The 20,297-nt window shown below is 53.0% G+C and overlaps 1 protein-coding gene across 2 annotated transcripts; it reads right to left on the reverse strand.

Moving 5' to 3' along the window:
* Window positions 1-16: 16 nt before the first annotated feature.
* On the reverse strand, window positions 17-17,412 carry CLIP3 (CAP-Gly domain containing linker protein 3). 2 transcript variants are annotated; one of them, XM_055145815.1, is made up of 14 exons: window positions 17,255-17,412; window positions 16,735-16,920; window positions 11,909-12,048; window positions 11,727-11,820; window positions 11,377-11,538; window positions 10,869-10,984; window positions 9,591-9,827; window positions 6,539-6,674; window positions 6,244-6,372; window positions 2,894-3,037; window positions 2,702-2,825; window positions 2,500-2,564; window positions 2,055-2,127; window positions 17-1,572 (listed from the first exon to the last, which is right to left on the reverse strand). In XM_055145815.1, exons 2-14 carry the CDS (start codon window positions 16,904-16,906, stop codon window positions 1,518-1,520), a joined length of 1,647 nt encoding a protein of 548 aa, XP_055001790.1. In that variant the 5' UTR covers window positions 16,907-16,920; window positions 17,255-17,412; the 3' UTR covers window positions 17-1,517. The 2 variants fall into 2 exon arrangements, with proteins under 2 accessions (XP_055001790.1, XP_055001789.1); XM_055145814.1 differs by having other exon boundaries at window positions 10,869-10,987.
* Between the last annotated feature and the right edge of the window lie 2,885 nt (window positions 17,413-20,297).

Genomic DNA, 20,297 nt, shown 5'->3' on the forward strand with positions numbered 1-20,297 from the left:
GAGGCAAACACAGAGAAACCATAGAAACGTCTTTATTGAAGGGAACAGGGGTCATGCTGAGGGGACATGCAGTGAAGGGGCAGTTGTGAGCTGTCCTTGGTGGTCAGGGCCCCAGATCCGCCCTGGACCCCCCTGGGCCTTCAAGGGTCTCCCTCAGACTGTTGGTCTGGCCCGGGTGCTGTGAGGTCCTGTGGGCCAGTCCCTCAGATTTGGTGTTTGGGACCTGTGACCAGAAGGCAGATCAAGATGAGGGCTCCAGGATTTGAGACCCCCTCAAGGCCTTGGGGCCCTTTGAGTATTAGAGATGGAGTTTTAGGATTTAGGGTTCCCTTGGGGCTGGGGCTCTTGGAATTTGAGTGTCTTGAGATCCATGAAGGTGGTGTTCAAGTCCTCTCGTTTCCAGGGATGAGTTCCTGTTTGGGGTCTCCTGGTGCCTATGAACAGGGCTTGAGGTGCCAAGGTAGCCTGGGATGTATATCCTGGCCGCAGTCTCCTTCATCCCAGGCACAAGGACCTCCATAACTGGGGTTACCAGGGGGCTGAAGATTGGATTTTTAAATTTGGGATTCCTTGGGGATTCCCCCTCTCCCAAATCCATGATTTGAGGAACCTGGGAGTTAGGGTCTTGGGGTCTTCTAGGGGGTTATAGGCCTTGGCACAGGGGAGTTTGGGAAATGTACTCTTGGGGCTTAGGATCCCCGGAGTGTTAGAATGGGGCCTCCAAATTTTGGGGTTCCCCAAAGGGGGAAGTCATTAAAAAATAGATAATTTTTCTGGGAACCTGGCCAGCACAGCAGCTGTGGGCCGTGTAGGGTGGGCATCATACAAGGCACTGGGGGTTTCTTGAGGGTTCAGAGGGCAGGAAGACTTGGGGGTCCTGTAATTAGCACTTCCAGGACTGTTTTGGTGTCTATAAATTGGGGGTGACAGTAGGCTGGCTGATATGGGCTTCTTGAGAGGTAAGAGCAGGGGTCTTTGTTAATGGCAGGGATCAATCTGTGATTGCAGTGGAAGGGCTCTAAGATGAACATGGGGGGGCGGTCACAGATTCTTGAGGGGCTGATGTTCAATGCGGGAGAGGGGCATGGAGGTCTCTTACTGTTGTCCTGGAGGTGTGACCTATGTTTAGTCAAGGGGTCCTGATGGGTGTGTGTGTGGGGAACTTGACAATGAGTGACTCGGGAATGTTCTGTGGAGGAGCATCCTGTAGAGAAGATCACCATCATCTGGGGAAGGGGGAGGATGTAGAAATCTGTTTTTAGGGGTTCTGCTCTGAGGGGTTAGGATAGGAACTAGCCTGAAGTTCTACACTCAGGGAATCTCTTTCTGGGTAACTTGGGGGTCTGTATTTGGGAGGTTATCATGTTAATAATGGGGCCTCAGTGGCTGAGGGCTGGCTAATGGGGGTCTCTATTCTGGATGTGTTACTGGGAATCTATCTCAGGGTGACTTGGGAGCGCCTTGTGTCAGGAGACACTAGAGGGGTTCTGGGATTCTTTGTGGGCTAGGCCAGGCCCCTAAGACTGCATCTCTGCCCTCAGCATCCAGGGAAACCAGCAGCAGAAGAGCAACCTGGAATGGAAAACCAGTCATGTCTAGGTGTGGGGACAGGGGGACCCATCACCAAGCTCTTCCCACGGCCAGGACCTGTGTGTGTGTGTGTGTGTGTGTGTGTGTGTGTGTGTGTGGCTGCTCCCTCTCTGGTGAGGCCTTCTCAGCCCGCTGTGGAGCTGAGGGCAGTCTCCCTCTTTCACCTGCTCTGGTCAGGACGAGGTAGAGCTCAAAGCCCAGTGTGAATAGGGCCCCAGCTTGCACCCAACAACCATGGCTGCCCCAGCACCAGTGGCCCCCAGAGCCCCAGGGGCAGTGCAAGCCAACAAGTCACCAAAATTCAGTGTGGGGGACTCAGTCCCTAAAGACTCTAGGTCAGCAGACAGGTCCCGTGTTCTCCAAAGCAGCATTCCCAGACCCAGCCAGAGCTCCAGAACCCCTGTGGCAGCCTGTGAGAGCTACTCCCTGGGCACCCCCAGAAGGGCCAGGGGGCGGCTACACACCTGGAGATGGAGTTCTCTGAGGCGATGTCCTTTGGGGTCCGGACTGTGGTGAAGGTGCGTTTGGGCTGTGTCACTGGAGAGGGGGGCAGGATCCCAGGTGAAGGATGACAGACTCTCCTGTGCCCTTAGTCCCATCTCAACTTCGTTACTACTCACCCCTCCCCAGTCCCACCTTGATCCCAAGTTACATATGCCCAACTGGATCCCTTGTGAAAAAATATCCGTGGCTCCCAGTATCTACCCCTGTCCCCAGAGCCTGCCCAGAGCTGTCACTAGCATCTCTGTACCCCATAGCACCTGTCCTCTTGGGGATTCTGTCATCATTTTCCTGTACCTCTGTCCCCACTTAAATAATGAAATAATGGAGTTTAAGTTCTTGTCACCTCATATACCTGAGATCCTGCAGCCCTACCTTCTCTCTCCAGATCTTCCCACCCCAACTCACTTGTGACCTGATGCACTTTTTTGGCTCCAGCATTGTCCCCCGGGGGGTCAGTAGATCCACCAATTCTGGGGAGACATGGGAAGGGGTGGGAGAGTCAGAGACACAAGGGCTTGACCAGGAGCCAAGCCCCAGGCCTCCAAGACAGCAAGGGTTTGGTGTGGGGTTAGAAGTGGGGATCAGGGTGAGGGAAGCCTGCACTCACCTTTGAATCCGAGATGCTGGTGCGAAGACTCCGTGCCGTGGCGGGCAGGTGAAGTAGCGGACACCAAAGACAGAGCCATCATGCTTGCCTGTGGGCTGGTCGAGCTCGATGCCATACCAGTAACCTGCAGGGGGGAAGGTGTCAGGATGCCCCAACACCCCCAGGGCCCCCAGCCCAGGTCCCCAGCCTCACCTGGAGCAAAGTCTGTCTTCCCGTAGAAGCGCACGACCCCCTGCTTCTGGCCAGCGACGAGCACCTGGTCTCCGACCTCAGCCTTGGCCCCATCGCGCTGCTGCAGGCTGCCCAGGGATGGGGATGACGGGGGCTTCTTCTTGCCTGGGGGTGCAGAATGCAGGGGCAGGAGTGGGGGTGGGGTTCTTTAAGTGGCTCGGGCTTCTCCCAGGGGAGAAAGAAGAAGCTCTCCTCTGATTCCAATCAGAGGAACTCAAGAGCCTTCTCCCAAACATTTGTTTTTTGTAGGAGGTGGGATCCACACTTGGCAGTGCTCAGAGCTTATTCCTAGCTCTGCACTCAGGGATTACTTCTAGCAGGTTCACAAACCATATGAGATGCAAGGGATTCAACCCAGGTCAGTGATGTGCAAGGCAAGCACTCTACACTGTATTATTGCTCCTGCCTATTTTTTGGTGGTGGGGGGGGAGTGCGTGAGGGAAGCCATACCTGGCAGTGCTCAAGACTTACTCCTGGCTCTGCATTCAGGGATCACTCTTGGTGGGCAAAGGGGACTATCTGGAGTGCTGGGAATTGAACCCAGGTTATCCTCGTGCAAGGCAAGTGCCTTACATGCTGTACTATCTCTCCAGATCCCCGTTTTAAAATTATTTTGGGGGGTCTGGGGGTCATACCTGGTAGTGTTCAGGGCTTACTCCTGGTAGGTCAACACTCAGGGATCATTCAGACCATTTGGGGTGCTGGGGATTGAAGCCAGGTCAGAAGTGGGCAAGGCAAGTGCCTTAACAGCTATACTATCTGTTGAACCTCACTTTCGAACTTTAGGGCTTTGGTTTGGAAAGGACACTGAAATCCACTGTCACAGAACTAGAGGGGTAGGCTTTAGGCCCAAGGGGAAACAGAGTCAACATCTGCAACACAAACTTCTTTGTTCTGGTGTTAAAAAAAAAAAAAAGGCTGGAGCAATAGTGGGTAGGGCGTTTGCCTTGCATGCGGCCAACCCGGGTTCGATTCTCAGCATCCCATATAGTCCCCTGAGCACCAGGAGTAATTCCTGAATTTGTGAGCCAGGAATAATCCCTGTGCATCGCCAGGTGTGACCCCAAAAAAAGCAAAAAAAAAAAAAAAGTAGGGAAACAACAAATGGACAAAACCATTGGCCCTGGAAATTTGGTCTATGGAACTGAGCTTACATGGTGGGGGCAGGGTCCTTGGGATACTGGTGGAGAGAAGTGGGCTCTCTGGTAATGGAATGACGTATGCACAAAAAGTATGACTTACTGTATTGTTAATACCAGTACCACAATAAAAATATTTAAAAAAAAACACAACACACCTTTGGGCTGGAGCAATAGTATAGCAAGTAGAATGTTTACCTTGCATGGAGCCAACCCAGATTTGATCCCCAGTACCACATATGATCCCCTGAGCTCTCCAGAAGTGATCCCTAAACGCAGAGCCTGAGCACTGCTATATATGGCCCCAAAACCAAATAAATAAAGAATGAAACAAGGAAAAAAAAAGAAAGAAAATAACAAAACCTTTGAGAAACCTCCTTTCTGAAGGCAGAGATTATCTGCAGCTAGCTAGGTCATGGAAGTCAGAAGGCCCTGACACTGTCCTTTAAAAATGGAGGGCAGGGGCAGAAAAGAAGCTACAGGAGAATATGAAAGGGCCATCAAGGGTCCAAGGCTTCCCCCTGTACCAAGGCCAGATAAACTTTTATGTATGCAGAGATCTTCAGGCTAAGACAATTTGGAGAAATTTTAAATAATCTCCCAAAAGTCATTCTTTGCTTTCTCCCCTCTGGAGAAGCCTGTGTTCTCCCTTAAATATGTGTTCCTCTTTCTCCTCCCTCACATCTAAGTAGATTTTTGTTTGTTTGTTTGTTTGTTTGTTTAGTTTCTGGGCCACACCGGACCAGGCTCAGGGCTTACTCCTAGCTCTGCACTCAAGGATCACTCAGGAATCAAGCCCAGGTTGGCCTCGTGCAAGACAAATGCCCTGCTGTACAACCTCTCCAGCCTCCTAAGTAAATTTCTTTCAATAAAAATTATTTTGGGGGCTGGAGCAATAGCATAGAGGGTAGGGCGTTTGCCTTGCACGTGGCCGACCCAGGTTCGATTCCCAGCATCCCATATGGTCCCCAGGAGTAATTCCTGAGTGCATGAGCCAGGAGTAACCTCTGCGAGTCGCCGGGTGTGACCCAAAAAGCAAAAAAAAATTATTTTGGGGAACCTGAGTGATAGTACAGGGAGTACTTGCATGCATCCAACCCGGATTTGATTCCCAGCATCCCATAGTGTTCCCCAAGCCTGCCAGGAGTGATCCCTGAGTATAGAGTCAGGAGTAAGCCCTCAACATCACCAGGTGTAGCCAAAAAAACAAACAAACAAACAAAAAAAACCAAAAACCAAAACACAAACCCAACAAACCCACCAAATTAAAAAAAATACTAAAGCAAATTATTTTGCTTCACTAATAAAATAAAATGAGGGGGAAGAGAGCTGGAGCAATAGTACAGCGAGTAGGGTGTTTGCCTTGCATGCATCCGACCTGGGTTTGATTCCCAGCATCCCATGTGGTTCCCTGGGCATTGCTAGGAGTAATTCCTGAGTGCAAAGCCAGGAGTAACCCCTGTGCATTGCCAGGTGTGACCCAAAAAGAAAAAGATTGAGGGGAAAGAGCCAAAGAGATAATTCAAAAGGCTGAAGTCCATGTCTGCACGAGGCAGGCCCAGGTTCAATGCCCAGCATCACATGGTCCCCACTGGGAATGACCCCTGAGCACTGCTGGAGAAACCCAAAGGAATAAATTAATTAAATGAAGGTTTGTAAATGAATCAAGTTCATAAACCTAGGACATGCCCCCCACCCCCACCTATCCAGAGTCTTCCCTACAACTGGAGGAAATCTCTGGGCCTGGAGGCAGAGAAAGCACAGGTCCTCCCAAGAACTAGAGGGACAAGGACTGAGTCAATGGAAAAAGTGAGACATGGAAGTCAGGAACTGAGATTGGTCTTGAGAATGGGAGTCTGGGGGCCAGGGATGAGGCTCAAGTGGTTAAGCAGAGACCATGCATGTGCCAGGCTCTGGGTTCCAACCCTGGCACAGTGTTTCCCTCATATGCTGCAGTGTAACCCTGATGAACCCCACCCAGCACAACCAGGTGACCCCCTAAGCCCCAGCATCACCAGATATGGCCTCCACAACAATGAAACAATAGGTTCAATCATTCATTCATTCAAATGGGAGTTTGGGCCTAGGGAGAAACTGCATCACAGAAGATGGGTACACCCCAGCGTATCCCCAATTCTGATTCTCCACCCTGTCTCATGCTCCCTCTCTGACCTTTGTGTTCCCTGCGTCCTTTGCCAGTGACTCGGGAGAAGTCCATTCGGGGGGTCCGGGGAGTGGAGGTGACGGAGGAAGGGGGTGCATCCACTGCCTTGGAGATCTTGGACACAGAAGCAAAGAGACCTGGGGACAGGCAGAGCCTGGGCTGAGAGCTGTCCACGTCTATGCCCTCCCCCCTGCCCCCGGAACCAGCCCCCTTGCCCCCACCCCCCGCCCCACACCAGTCAGCAGCATCTGAACTACTAACTGCACCCCATCACCACCCTTCTGGGACCCAGGTGGCACTGACCCTGCTTGGGTGGGCAGATAAAGTAGCGGACACCTCCGACACTGCCGTCGTTCTTGCCCTCGGGTTCATCCAGCTCCACGCCCACCCACTGGCCACTGGCGAACTCGGTGGTCCCACAGAACCGCAGCGTGCCCGTCTGAGGAGACAAAGGAGGCCGTGACTGCTCACTGAAACAAAGGCAGTGTAGGGGTGCCGGAGGGAGGGAGCCCCCTGAGTGCTCAGTTCAGGCATCACCATTAATGGCAATGACTACCCTTTACCATATTTCGAAGTCCTTGGCTGTGAATTGGGAACTGAAAGGTATCAGCCTTTGGAGCCGGAGAGATAGAACAGGACACACAGCGCTGGCCTTGCATGTGTCTGACCCTAATTTAAATCCCCTGTACGGGGGCTGGAGTGATAGTACAGCGAGTAGGGCGTTTGCCTTGCACGCGGCCGACCCGGGTTCGATTCCCAGCCTCCCATATGGGCCCCCGAGCAGTGCCAGGAGTGATTCCTGAGTGCAGAGCCAGGAGTCAGCCCTGAGCATCGCTGGGTGTGACCCCAAAAGCCTAAATAAATAAATAAATAAATAAATAAATCCCCTGCACAGCATATGGTTCTCCAGTCCTGCCAGAGATCACTCCTGTGCAGAGTCAGGAGTAAGCCCTGGGCAACACTGGGTGTGGACCAAAATACATAGGGGCCAAAACAAAGGGTACCGGTCCTATAGGGTAGTTACACAGCTGACCTATCCCTAATAGTAAATAGCCCTAGCCACACAGGACAACTTAAAATGAAACTTTTGGGAAGCCTGAGTGACAGTACCACTTGGTTAGGTGCATGCCTTGCACATGGCTGACCTGAGTTTGATCCTCAGCACTCAATATGTTCCACCCAGTCCCACGAGGAGTGATCCCTATGCATGGTACCAGAAATAAGTCCTAAACTCCATTCGGTGTGGTCCCCAAAAAATATAGGGGCCCAAGAGATAGCCATTGGGTTGACTGCTTGCTTTGTATGCAACCAACCTGGGTTTGATTCCAGAAACCCATACGGTTCCCTGAGTCCTCCAGGAGTGATCCCTGAGTGCAGTCAGGAGTAAGCCCTGAGCACTGCCAGGTATGGCCCCCAAACAAACAAACAAAAAAATAAATAAATAAAATCAAACTACCATTTCCATGGTTGTACTCGCCCTTGTTCAGGGTTTATTAATCACAGTTGCCACGTGGCTGTGAAAAGCATTATAGAACTTTCCTGGCACCCTTAAAAGAGTGACAAGGGAGGGTATTAGAGGGCAATAGGAGTGCTGGACGGGCTCTGGGGCTGAGGAGGGTTCCACGAGTGCTGGTCTTTATTATCCTTCCCTTTTGGCTGAGAAATATCTGGGCCTCCGTTGGGTGTTTTTTTTTTTCTTTTTGGGTCACACCCAGAGATGCTCAGGGGTTGCTCCTGGCTCTGTACTCAGGAATTACTCCTGGCGGTGCTAGAGGGGACCATATGGGATGCTGGGAATCGAACCTGGGTCAGCCACGTGCAAGGCAAACGCCCTACCCGCTGTGCTATTGCTCCAGCCTCTGGGTCTCAGTTTTATCTATAAAACGGGGCTACCAGTCCACCAAATAGGCTGCCGTCCAGCTGGAACGTGAAAGTAAAGTACAGAAGGGGCAGTGAGAGTGGGAATAGCACTGGTTGAGGATCTTCTGCCTCTTGAAGTCCCTGTTTTTGTTTTTGTCTCAAACACGGGATCTCTCATTGTGCCTGCACAGATAGATTGATGTAAGGACTAGAACAAGCCTGGCATGTGTGGAGAGCACTTAGTAGGTGTCACCTCCCATTGGAAGGGTCTGAAACCTTCCAAAGAAACAAAAACCGGGGCTGGAGCAATAGCACAGCGGGTAGGGCGTTTGCCTTGCACGCGGCCGGCCTGGGTTCAATTCCTCCGTCCCTCTCAGAGAGCCCGGCAAGCTGCTGAGAGTATCCCGCCCGCACGGCAGAGCCTGGCAAGCTCCCCGTCGCATAGTCGATATGCCAAAAACAGTAACACAAGTCTCACAATGGAGCATTACTGGTGCCTGCTCGAGCAAATCGATGAACAATGGGACGACGACAGAGCTACAAGAAACAAAATTCAAATTCCTTGCTGGCCTGCAGAGGTGGGGCTCCCCCTTAACCTCTACCTCACTCTCCCTTGCTGTCGCCCTACCCCTGCCATCCTCCAGGTCTCTGAACCGACAGTTCCCTAGCCCCCACGTTCCTGCCGGAGAAATGCCTTCCCATCTCTGACATCACTTCCTCCAAGAAGCCTTCCTGAAACACCTCTGCTGAGACCATCCTCACAAAATCCCAAACACTTAATGATTTTCCAAGTCCTGACTCAACAAGAAAGCATCTTGACTTTGGGTTGACTTTTTGTTTTGATTTTTGCTTTGGGGCCACCTGGCAATACTCAAGGGTTACTCCTGGCTCTGTGCTCAGGAATCTCTCCTGGTGGTGCTCAAGGGATCCTATGGGGTGCTGGGGATCGGACCCAGGTTGGCCATGTGCAAGGCAAATGCCCTATCTGCTGTACTCTCTCTGGTCCCCTGGGGTTGGCTTTTTGAACTGTCTCTCCTTTGTGAGAACAGAAATAGCCTCACAAGAGGCTGACATAGCCCTAAAACCTCAGGGCTGGGGCTGGGTCCAGCACAGCGCTGGAGGGGCAGCAAGTGACTGAATCCATGCCCTTCGTCTCTACTCCCCGTCAGCTCTGACTGCTCTGGCCTGTACCTTCTTCATCAGAGTACTGGTCACACTGGAGTGGCAGTGGGACCCGAGCAGGGATCACAAAGCCCCAAAGACCCAAGAGCACAGCCAGGGCAGCTCCCACCACTCTGGGCTGTCCCTGTGAAGACGTGTGACTGTCTTCTCCCCTGGGCGGAGAGCTCAGCAGGGGATGGAAGAGCGGAGGGAGGACACTCACTAGGACTGGGAGGAAGGTGGACAAAGACAAAGACAAAGAGGATCAGCGCTCGCCTGATCCTGGGCCCCAGCGCTGCGGCTGAGTCCCCCCACCACGCCCTGAGCCCCTGACCTTCTGGCCATCCAGCAGCACGCGGTCTCCCAGACGCAGGCCCAGTGCGCTGAGCATGAGGTTGCCGGGGACGTTGTCATAGTTGGGGAGTGTGACCTTGGGGAGGGCGCAGGAGAGTGGCACGGCCTCTTCCAGCAGTGTCCGCAGCTCCTTGGCCACCAGCGCTGCCTCGGCCTTGTCCAGAGACATGTCCATGGGGTCCGGGACCACCTCTGCTGGCACCTGTCCCTTTCGGTTCTGAGGGTAAACAGGGAAAAAGAGGGCAAAGACTCAGAGGCCATGGGCGGGACAGCCCGGGTCTGAGAGGGGGCTAGGTTATACCCTGTGCCTACACGGGAATAAGAAACTGTGGCATCGGGCTGCAGACCACAACCCAGGAGGGTGCTGTGTCCACAGACCTCAGGCTTAGATATAAGCAGTTGAGGGGAGCTGAGGTGGAGCCAATAGGAAATGAGAGGCACATTCCCTGCTAGGCCACACCCTCAGGACGGTCCAGGTGCCAGGGGATGGGATGAAGACTGAAAATGGGTTCCTGTGCTTCAGGGTTAGGGGTCCAACCATCCAATGGTGAATAGGAGAGGAAGGGCCTCAGGGGCACAGAACATGTCTCCCCATAGTGATATGTACAGAGCTGTGGGAGCTGAAAGTAATTGGTACTGGAGAGGAACCTAGATCCTAGGTGGGTGCGCATGGGGATGGGGGCGTCAAAGAGCATGTAGAGATTTATAGAGAGGCTCGCCACTCTGTCTCTCCGTGGTCTCAAAATGCTGACAGCAGAGTCCCCAAGTCAGTGGGGAATTCAAGGAGGCTCTTCCTGCTGGACAGGCTCTGGCCTCAGTTTCCTCACTGTAAAATAAGGCTCCTACTAGAGTATCCCAATGGGTACCCCACATCCAACACAAGATCGATGTCATCGGCGATGAGGTGAGTGCCTGGGGAAGGCAGGGCGAGGGTAGGGTCCCTGGCATGTTGGGATCGGAACACTTTTCCTTCTCTGTACCTTATGCTCTCTGGCCTCAGTTTCCTCACTGTAAAATAAGGCTCCTACTAGACCAGCTGACACTTATACACATGCTGCAAACATCAGCCCTTCTTCCTCTGCTGCATGGACAGATGCCTTCTGTAATATTTTGAGAGCACCCAGACAGACATGCAGAGGTTACTGGGGACTGACCTGCCTCATCCTCCGCAGAGGTTTCTGGCCAGAACAGGGGATGGAAGAAGGGGGCAGGGGCAGGGGAGCAGGGAGATAATGGGTTTGGGCTAAGGAGGCAGTACCCGCAGCGCTGGGTTGGCACCGTGCTCCAGCAAGCATTTGGCAGCTCCCAGGCACAGGTTGGAAGCTGCGATGTGCAAGGCTGAGCCGTGGTTGAAGTCACTGCACGTGGAGTTCACTACTGGGAGGAGAGCGAAAGGAGAATCCTGGGTGAGCACTGGACCTCCTTGGCCTCCCTGCCTCCCCCTTCCCCCAAATCCAACACTTAAGCCCGCAAAGCCCCTACCCCTCCACCAGCACCCTCTGCCCTCGGCCCCGCCCTGCCTGGTCAGGTCCAGCCGTGGCTTGTGGGGGCAGACACAGAGCTCCTTTCCAGCTCCTCCAGCATTCTGCTCCCTCCTCGATCCGGACCTGGGTCCCCTCTCCCCTCCCTGCCCCAGCAGGCCCCATCACTCCGCATCCTGGTATCTCACTTCTTGCTCTGTGTCCTCTGCCTCTAAACCCTGGGCAGCTCCTTCTGCTACCGCCCTCCTCCCTCCCTGGCTCCTGGCACCTTGCTGCTGATCTCACCTCGGGGCCGTGCGCCCTTTAGCAGCACGCGCACGAGGTCCGGCACGTCGAAATAGGCCGCGTAGTGAAGTGCGTTCATGTTGGTCCAGCGGCTGCGCAGGGTAACGTCGGCGCCCAGCGCCAGCAGCTGCTGTGACAGGCGCACGGCTGCGGCAGGGTCCCCTGTGTGAAGAAGCGGGTCAGCTTTGGTCCCCTCCAGGGCACAGAAAGGCCCTGGGCCTCAAGGATTAGGCCTGAGATCTTAGGTTATGAGTTTAGGACGGAGGGTCTGAGGGACATAGACTCAGGGTTTGGGGTGGGTTGGAGAGTTTTCAGGCCTGAAATCCTGGCCTTGGGTGCTGGGCCCTCACCGACTCCGTGGGCACCCGCTTTGCACGCATAGTGGAGGAGTGTCATGTCTGTCAGCCCATCACGGTCATTCACGTGGCAGCCTCGACGCAAGATCTGAAGTATAAGGTACAGAGAAGGGAAAGTGTTCTGGTCCAAACACATTGGGGACCCCACCTTCTCCCTGTCTTCCCCAGGAACTCACCTCATTGCCAATGACATCAATCTTGTGTTGGACTTGGGGTACCCACTGGCGCACAATGGCGAACAGTTCGGGGATGGTGGTCTGTGGGTCGAACAGAATCTCCTGGCACGCAGGGTCATTGGGGTCGAAGAAGGTGAAGGCTGGGGTGGTGAGAGGTCCAAGGTCACTCAGGGCAGTTGGCTCCACCCTGCCTTTTCCATTCTGAGGCAAAGGAGCTCTTATCCTTTGCCCCCCCCCCCAGACCCTTCTAATTCATGAGCCTGAGCAATAGTATGTAAAGTAGGGCTTTTGCCTAGCACTTCACCAACCAGATTTAATCCCCAACATTCTATGAGGTTCCCTGAACTCATCAGGAATGATCCCTGAGTTTGCCTTGCACTTCACCAACCAGATTTAATCCTCAACATTCTATGAGGTTTCCTGAACTCATCAGGAATGATCCCTGAGTGTAAAGTAAGCCCTGAGGAACACCGGGAATAACCCCCACAAACATAAAAAGATAATAAATAAAATTTTCTAATTCAGGGACTCAACTTGGGCTTTTATAGCTCACTAAAGGTTGCAAAATCAGGAGTTTCAGTGCATCTCTCAACTTCCTTTCCCTCCTTCCCCTTCCTAAAACGCTCCAAATGAAATGTGTTACTTCAAAAAACAAAAAAATCAAACTCCAAAGTCAAGGGAACCAGGAATGGTGATCTCCCTTCATATCCCCCCACATTTCCGGCAACTTGGCAGTCGTGCCCATAAGCCACCCCTGCTTGGTGCCAGATAATCTCATCAACAGGCAGGATCCAGAGACTCATTGTCCTTCTCTCTCAGAAGAGAGCATAAAACAACACTGCCACAGCCATGCCACTGGACCCTGAGCCAGGCTTGTTTCATCTGGGGCATCTCGGAGCGGGGGACAAGTGAGGCGAGGAAACCTATTCCTGGACCACTTTGCAGCCACACGACATCTCATACCTCACACCACTCATATTCCAGGAGCAGCGCACCACATTAGATGGGGTTTAAAGTAGAAGGCAACCAATCTTAGAGGGAAATATATTTTCACAGATATATATATATATATAATATATACACACATAAACACACAAGGTTCAACTTTTTTTTTTTTTTTTTTTTTTTTTTTTTTTTTTTTTTTTTTTTTTTTTTTTTTGCTTTTTGGGTCACACCCGGCGATGCACAGGGGTTACTCCTGGCTCTGCACTCAGGAATCACCCCTGGCGGTGCTCAGGGGACCATATGGGATGCTGGGATTTGAACCCGGGTCGGCTGCGTGCAAGGCAAACGCCCTACCCGCTGTGCTATCTCTCCAGCCCCACAAGGTTCAACTTTTAACAACATATTAGTAATATCTTATAGAAGGGTTAAATGGCCCCCTGGGTGAAATACAACAATCTTCACACACTCTCCCCTTAAGAAAAGTTTTTTGGGGCATCTTCAGCAGTTTATTCACAACAAACAATACAAAATAAAGTATTTCGGTTCTGCTTTGGGGCAGAGGTTGGGGTTTGGGATGAAAACATCCAAAATGTGGTGATGAGAAGGCGTAATGGTGGTGGGATTGGTGTTCAAATATTAAGTGTAATCCAATATTGTGAACTACTTTATAAAAATAAAATAAAATTTTAAAAAATCAGGAGTTTCACATTAAATCTGGATGCCCAGTGTGTCTTGAACAATGAGATCGGGACCACGTCCTCAAGCAGCAAACTCTACCCTGAGTGAGACACAAGACAAGGAGCTGTGCCCTGAAGCCCCCACACCGTGAAGTCCCCTCGCTACCTTTGCTCTGCTGCTACCTTGTGGGCGCAGTTTGGCCCAATTTCTAGCACTGTAGCACTGTCATCCCATTGTTCACTGATTTGCTCGAGCAGGCACTACTGTCTTGTTGTTACTGTTTTTGGCATATTGAATACGCCACGGGGAGCTTGCCAGGTTCTGCCGTGCGGGCAGGATACTCTCGGTAACTTGCCAGGCTCTCCGAGAGGGACAAGGGAAAAAAAAATCCAGAAATCTTTGTTTTTAAGACAATGTTTTTTTCAGGAGCTGGAGTGATAGTACAGTGGGTAGGGTGCTTGCATCACACATGGCCCACCAAGGTTCGATCCTTGGCATCCCTTACCGTCCCCTAAACACTGCCAGAAGTGATCCGTGAATGCAGAGCCAGGAGTGACCCCTGAGTGCAGAGCCAGGAGTGATCCCTGAGCACAGAGCCAGCAGTAACCTGAGCGCAGCTGGGTGTGGGCCAAAAGGACAAAGACAAAAAACAACCAAAAAAAGTTTTTAATTTAATTTAATTAATTATTTTATTTATTTATTTTTTGCTTTTTGGGTCACACCTGGCGATGCACTGGGGTTACTCCTGGTTCTACACTCAGGAATTACTCCTGGCAGTTCTCAGGGGACCATATGGGATGCTGGGATTTGAACCCGGGTCGGCCGCGTGCAAGGCAAACGCCCTACCCGCTGTGCTATCGCTCCAACCCCCCAAAAAAGTGGTTTTTTTTTTTTCAAATCCGGCACAGCCCACATGAACTGGATCAGTGAGCAGGAGCCAATCTCTGGTCAGTCAGAATGTGGTGCACAGTTCCCCACACTAGGCTCTGATGGGTGTGTGTGTTCCTTAGAGGAACATCAGCACCCAGCACAGCACCCAGCTGAGGCAGCATTCCATGCCTGCTGAGTGAAGGAACAGAGGACCAGCCAGATTATCCAGAACCCAGGGGGTGCTGAGGCGACAGTACCAGGAATGGGGCTACTCGGATCTGCTAAGCTTCCGGTCACGTGCCAGTCCTCCCAGGGTCAGATCTGTCCGGGTGCCATCACGTGCAGTGTGCAGGCCCTGCGCACACTGACCTTATCCTTCTCTCACCACCCTGACCTTTCGAACCTTCCCATATACCTTCTGTCTCAGGGGCTTTGCACTTGCTGTTTCTGGTCTACCCTCAGATCTTCTCAACCTTCGCTTGTCTTTGTGGAAATGTCAGCTCTTCCGAGGCTTCCCAGGTCCCCCCTTCTCTGCGTCAGGCCCTTTCTCAGCGTCTCCCTAGTACAGGACTGCAGTCCCTTCAGAGATCACTGCCCTTGCTAACGGCTTTCCTCTGTTCCTCCCTCACTTTATCCTTTTCCCTCAGCCTCTGTGTTTCTTGTCTCCCTCACCAGGATGCAAGCACTGAATTTTGGTTCTGCCTTGTTCATTCCAGCACGGCCCCTGGCGAACAGAAGGGGCTTGGTCAACTGCTGTGGAATTTATGGGAAAAATGTAATCAACTGACATACCATTTCCTGGGGAGCGCACCTCAGCCCTCTCTGTCCGGGACCACATTTCCAGGCTCCTTCTCATTCTGGAACCAAACGATCCTCATTCTACAGGCAGGATTCCAGCCTCTCCCAGGGTCCCAGCCACATCCAGCGACACCAAGGGAGACTTGCCAGTTTTCAGAGCACATCAGCTTGACCCACTGATGTATCCCTCCTGCCTGATCCTTGTGGGGCCTCGGTGCTAAACCTGATGTTTAGTTTCTGAATCTTACAGCTGGGCTTTCCAGCCCTGACTTCTAAAAGCTCCTCCTGGATCCGACTTTGGCTGAATGCCACCATCTCTACCCAGAAGCCAGAAGAGGCTTTTAAAAATATAAATCAGTCGACCAACTCTCTTCTTTTAAATACCCATTCTCCGTCACCCTGCCCCCTCCCTCGCTACCCCCTTCTCCTCACCCCCCTCCTTACACAGCTCTTTCAACATCACACTTAGGATGTATCCAAAGTCCTTACTGTGGACTTAAAGACTCTCTTCCAGATTGAGCTCCTGCCACTTCTCATCTCAACTCTGTTCACCGTACCCAGTGATGAAAAGCCCAAGCCTAGTTCTGCCTCAGGGCCTTTGCACTTGCTGTCTGCGTAGGATTCTCTTCCTCCCGCATTCCCATGCTGATTCTTCTTCATGCTCTGGGTCTCAGCCCAAATGCCAGCTGGCCAGGAAAGACCCATACTGACTGCAGCCCTCAGCAGGTGCCCACGACCCACGCTCTAGCATATCTTCCTCTTTCCTATCAGATCCTTCCCTGCAGTCTGAACTGAAAGATCCAACTTACTCAGCCATTGATTTAATGCCACCTCTTATGAAAGCAGGGCCCACGCCTGAACAGGGCACCATTAACTATCTTCTCTCACACAGACACTTAAACGTTGCTGCTTGTCACAGAGTAGCAGCAATGGATAAATACTTGATGAATGATTAGACAATCTGAGTGTTCAAGAGGCCACATGCCACACTCAGTTCTGCTCCCCCTCTAACATGCCCGCCGATTCCTGTGGCTGTCTCTTCAATATCCCTTGCCCTGGTCAAACCCCTCCTTTAACCCCCCCCCCCACACATACACAATCATCCTTGGGTGTCCCGCAAATGTTATGTCTCAGAAAAGCTACAACCTAAAACAGCTCTTCCAACACCCTGTTCTCGGCAACCAGAATTTTCACCATGTACTCCTGCCTTTACCTAGTATTTTTATTCTTATGTACGTGGTTGGTACTCCTGAGAGTTCTCTCAGGCCAAAGACCGGATCTTTCTGAGACTGTGCTGTGACCCCAGCTCCTAACACATAACCAGGTCCACGGCAGGCATTTAACTCTTTGTTGAACTACTCAATGATGTGTCACTAATCGAATTATCAGGATTAGTCTATTTCCATTCTTCAATGAGTGAGTGGACTGGCAGTCCTGGGGAGCATCAGCCAAGACTCCTGACGACCATATTCAGATATTCAGACCCCCTCCCCTATTCTCCCCCACCTCCACCCCAGGCCTGGGGAGGTCGTTACCGTAGTCCTTGGGGAGAGGGGCAGGTGCGGAGGGGTGCACCACAGGCTTCTGCCGGCGCTCCTGGGTGGGGCTGGGAGCCTCCGGGGCAGGCTCCTCATCCTCCTCCTCCTCTTCGTCCTCCTCGCCCCGGGGAGGCGGCGGGGCCATCGGTGTAGGATCTGTCTTAGTCATGGTGCTCAGTGGCCCTGGTGCGGGGGGCAGAGTGGGGGGCGACCTTCAGGCGAATCCTGAAGGCTGAGGTCAGCTAGCGGGGTGCCCCACAGTTCTCTGGAGCTCCGCGGCTCCCCACGCCCCCAGCTCCGGCTTGGGAGCAGCCCGAGGGCCGCTGGCACTCATCCGAGGAGCGCGGCGTGAGGGTCCAGCGCCCACCACCTCCCGGAGGCCCAGCCCCCCATTCTTCTGCTCCCGCGGCGGCGGGCCCCGAGTCTAGGCCGCCCCCTCCCCGGTTTGTTTATCTCGGGATGCAGGATGCTTCGCCCCTCCCCTTCTCCGCCGGCCTCCCCCCAGCTCCCTTCTCACCTCGGGCACCCCGGGCTGGAGACCCCGGCTGAGACGGGGGAGACTGGAGTAACGGGGTGTCGGTGTCGGGGGAAGCGGAGGGGGAGGAGAAGGAGACAGAGAGACGGGGCTGAGGCCCAGACGCCGATCGGGGAGGGGGATGGAGAGGGAGGGGCTCCGTGTGCGCCTGCGCCGTGGCACCGCCCCCCCCCCCCGACCGGGCGCGGGGGAGGAGAGCCTGGGAGGCGGCGGGCAGCGCGGGAGGCGGCGGGCTAGCGGGCAGACGCGGAGGATGGGGCGAGAACGAGGAGGTGGCCGCGCAGGGTGCAGGCTCGGGAGACGGAAACGGCCGAGACCGCCCAGGGAGAGGGACGGGGGGGGGGAGGGGGGAACGGGGTGGGGGGGGGGGAACGGGGTAGGGGGGGTGGGAAACACGCCGCGTTTTTTGTTTGTTTTTATCTGTCTCCGTCGCCCCCCGGTGGGACCTTCCCGCAGACCTGTAAAAGACCAATTAGGACGGGGGAGGGGGGGGCTCAGTGGGGGCGCTTTTGTCTCGGAGATCTCAGATTAATTTCTGCTCCATAATAAAAGGGGTGTCCCAAGAGATGATTTTTGACCGACTCCTGTGATCATCATTATCATCACAGAGCGCTCAGCCAGCCCAGAGAGGTTAGGTCACTTGCTCAAGGTACACAGCTAGTAGGTGCTGGAACCAAGGCTTCGAACTCGGGTGTAGAGTCTGAGCTTTCCATCGCTATAGCTGTAACTGTTGAGGACACATCTGCCAAAGCACCCCCTCAGTTCTCTTAGATACTGTAGATCTTCACATCCCAGAGGCCACTCAGGTACCAACGAGACTGTCACACCCAGCTGGCAGTGACCTACACCCTCCATCACCCAGCCTTAGGGCTGAGTGACCTTGCCTTCCAGCCCTGTCATTCTGGTGGACAGGCCCAGAAGGGGCTGGAGTGTACGCTCTGTATCTGCTCCGGGCTGGGAATGGCGGCAGAGATGGCTCAAGTAGTAGAGCAGAGACCAGCATGCACAAGGCCCCGAGTTCAGTCCCTGGGACAGTAGGCCTCACCCCCACCCCAAGCACCTGGCCACCTGAGTACTGCTGAGTGAGATTCATTAAAAAAAAATGCTTTAAAATTTCATTTCCAGAGCCAGAGAGTTAGTACAGGAAATTAGGAGTGATACCTGCACACAAAGCCAGGAGTATGCCCTGAACACTGCCAGATATGGCCCCAAAGATATATATATATATATACATATAGATATGTGTGTGCGTGCGTGTGTATATGTATATATACATATGTATATATGTATATATGAATATATGAATAGGAGGATAGCACAGTGGATAGGGCATTTGCTTTGCACAAGGCCGACATGGGTTCAATTCCTCCATCCCTCTTGGAGAGCCTGGCAAGCTACTGAGAGTATCCCGCCCACATGGCAGAGCCTGGCAAGCTCCCCGTGGCGTATTTGATATGCCCAAAACAGTAACAACAAGTCTCACAATGGAGACATTACTGGTGCCCGCTTGAGCAAATCGATGAACAATGGGATGACAGTGCTATGTATATGTATATATGTGCATATATATGTGTGTGTATTTAGTATGTATACATACATATTATATACATTTCTGGAATTTCACCCTTCACCCACCACAGCAGGCTCTCATCCCTCATCCTTTCCTTGCTCCCCAGATTATGGCAGAAGCCTCTTGCCTGTTCTCCCAGTCTCTTTATCCCACCCCCCCACCCCCCACCCCCACTAACCGTGTTCTCTATCTGCAAGCTTAGGGGCCTATTAACACACCAGGACCTTCCTTATTGTCTCCTCTGACACTGACTTGGCTTGCTGTACCACCACCAGCCCACAAGATCCTTCCTTCACCCACCAACTTACTAGTCTACTCTCTTCTCCTCACCCCTTTGTGCTGCCTTTTCCTTTTGCCCACAGTGATCTCGCCCCAGGTGTCAGCTTCTCTTCCTCCTTTAGACATGTACTGGCCCCCCTTCAGTGCCTTTTCGGGGAGAACTCTGCTCTTCCTAAAATTGCACCCCACCCCTCCCCGACTTTAGTCTTCTTTTAGTGGGTTTAAATTTCTTTTTGGTTGGTTTTTGTTTATTTGTGGCCATACCTGACTGTACTTCAGGAATCCCGACTGGTGGGAGTGCCGGGAATAAAGCATGGTTTGCCAAGGCAAGCACTTTACTTGTGTGGTATTATATCTTTTGCCCTTTCGATTATTGTTGTTGTTGTTTTAGGGCCACACTTGGCGATGCTCAGGGGTTGTTCCTGGCTATGCACTCAGGAATTACTCCTGACGGTGCTTGGGGGACCATATCGGATGCTGGAGATGGAGCCCCGGGTTGGCTGCATGCGAGGCAAGTGCCCTACCCATTGTACTATAGCTCCAGCCCCTTATTTAGAATTATTAAGGAGCCACACCCAGAGGTGCTCAGGGGCTGCTCCCAGCTCCATGCATAAGGGGCGGGGAGGGTTACTACTAGTGGTGTTCAAGGGCCCTGTGGTGTAGGATGAAGGGTGAAGGGGCGGGGGCAGAACCCAGGCTTCCTGCCTGCTAAGCCTGCACTCAACCCCTCCCTGCTTTAGTGCCCAAGCCAGGCTTGGTGCTGACACCCGAGATGACAGGGCGCTAGCAGGGGCTGTACTCCCTGGATCACAGTGTCTGCTAGACCCTCTATCCCATCCCAGTTACCGTTCACTTCCAGGGGTGGTCCTCTCCACCCCCCCCCCCCGCCCTGGCCTCATCCCCCCATTTTCAGGTTGAGCACTTCTACATCTGGGGCAGCTATGCTTATTGGTTTATTAGTTTCTCTTCTCCAGCTGAGGGTGGGGTGGTGCTCAGAGAAACAACTATCAGTGCTCACTGCTGCTCCCAGCACAGTACCAAGTTTGCCAGAGGGTAGAGGGCCTCTTGGGGACAAGCTTAGCTCCCCTCCCCGCCAAGAGGTTCTGGCAGTGCTGAGGCTGCTCCACTGACTGCAGATGTTCAAGCTGCAGGGGGCCAGGACCTGGTACCCAATGG

The sequence above is a fragment of the Sorex araneus genome, chromosome 8, assembly GCF_027595985.1.
Source record: "Sorex araneus isolate mSorAra2 chromosome 8, mSorAra2.pri, whole genome shotgun sequence".
NCBI lineage: Eukaryota > Metazoa > Chordata > Mammalia > Eulipotyphla > Soricidae > Sorex > Sorex araneus.

Excerpts from the sequence above, each read along its gene's own strand:
- CLIP3 (XM_055145814.1), bottom strand. The coding sequence starts at position 16,906 with ATGACTAAGACAGATCCTACACCGATGGCCCCGCCGCCTCCCCGGGGC. Across the intron at positions 2,826-2,893 it reads GAAGACAGACTTTGCTCCAG|GTTACTGGTATGGCATCGAG; the intron begins GTGAGGCTGGGG and ends TCCCCCCTGCAG. Across the intron at positions 2,565-2,701 it reads CCAGCATCTCGGATTCAAAG|AATTGGTGGATCTACTGACC; the intron begins GTGAGTGCAGGC and ends ATGTCTCCCCAG.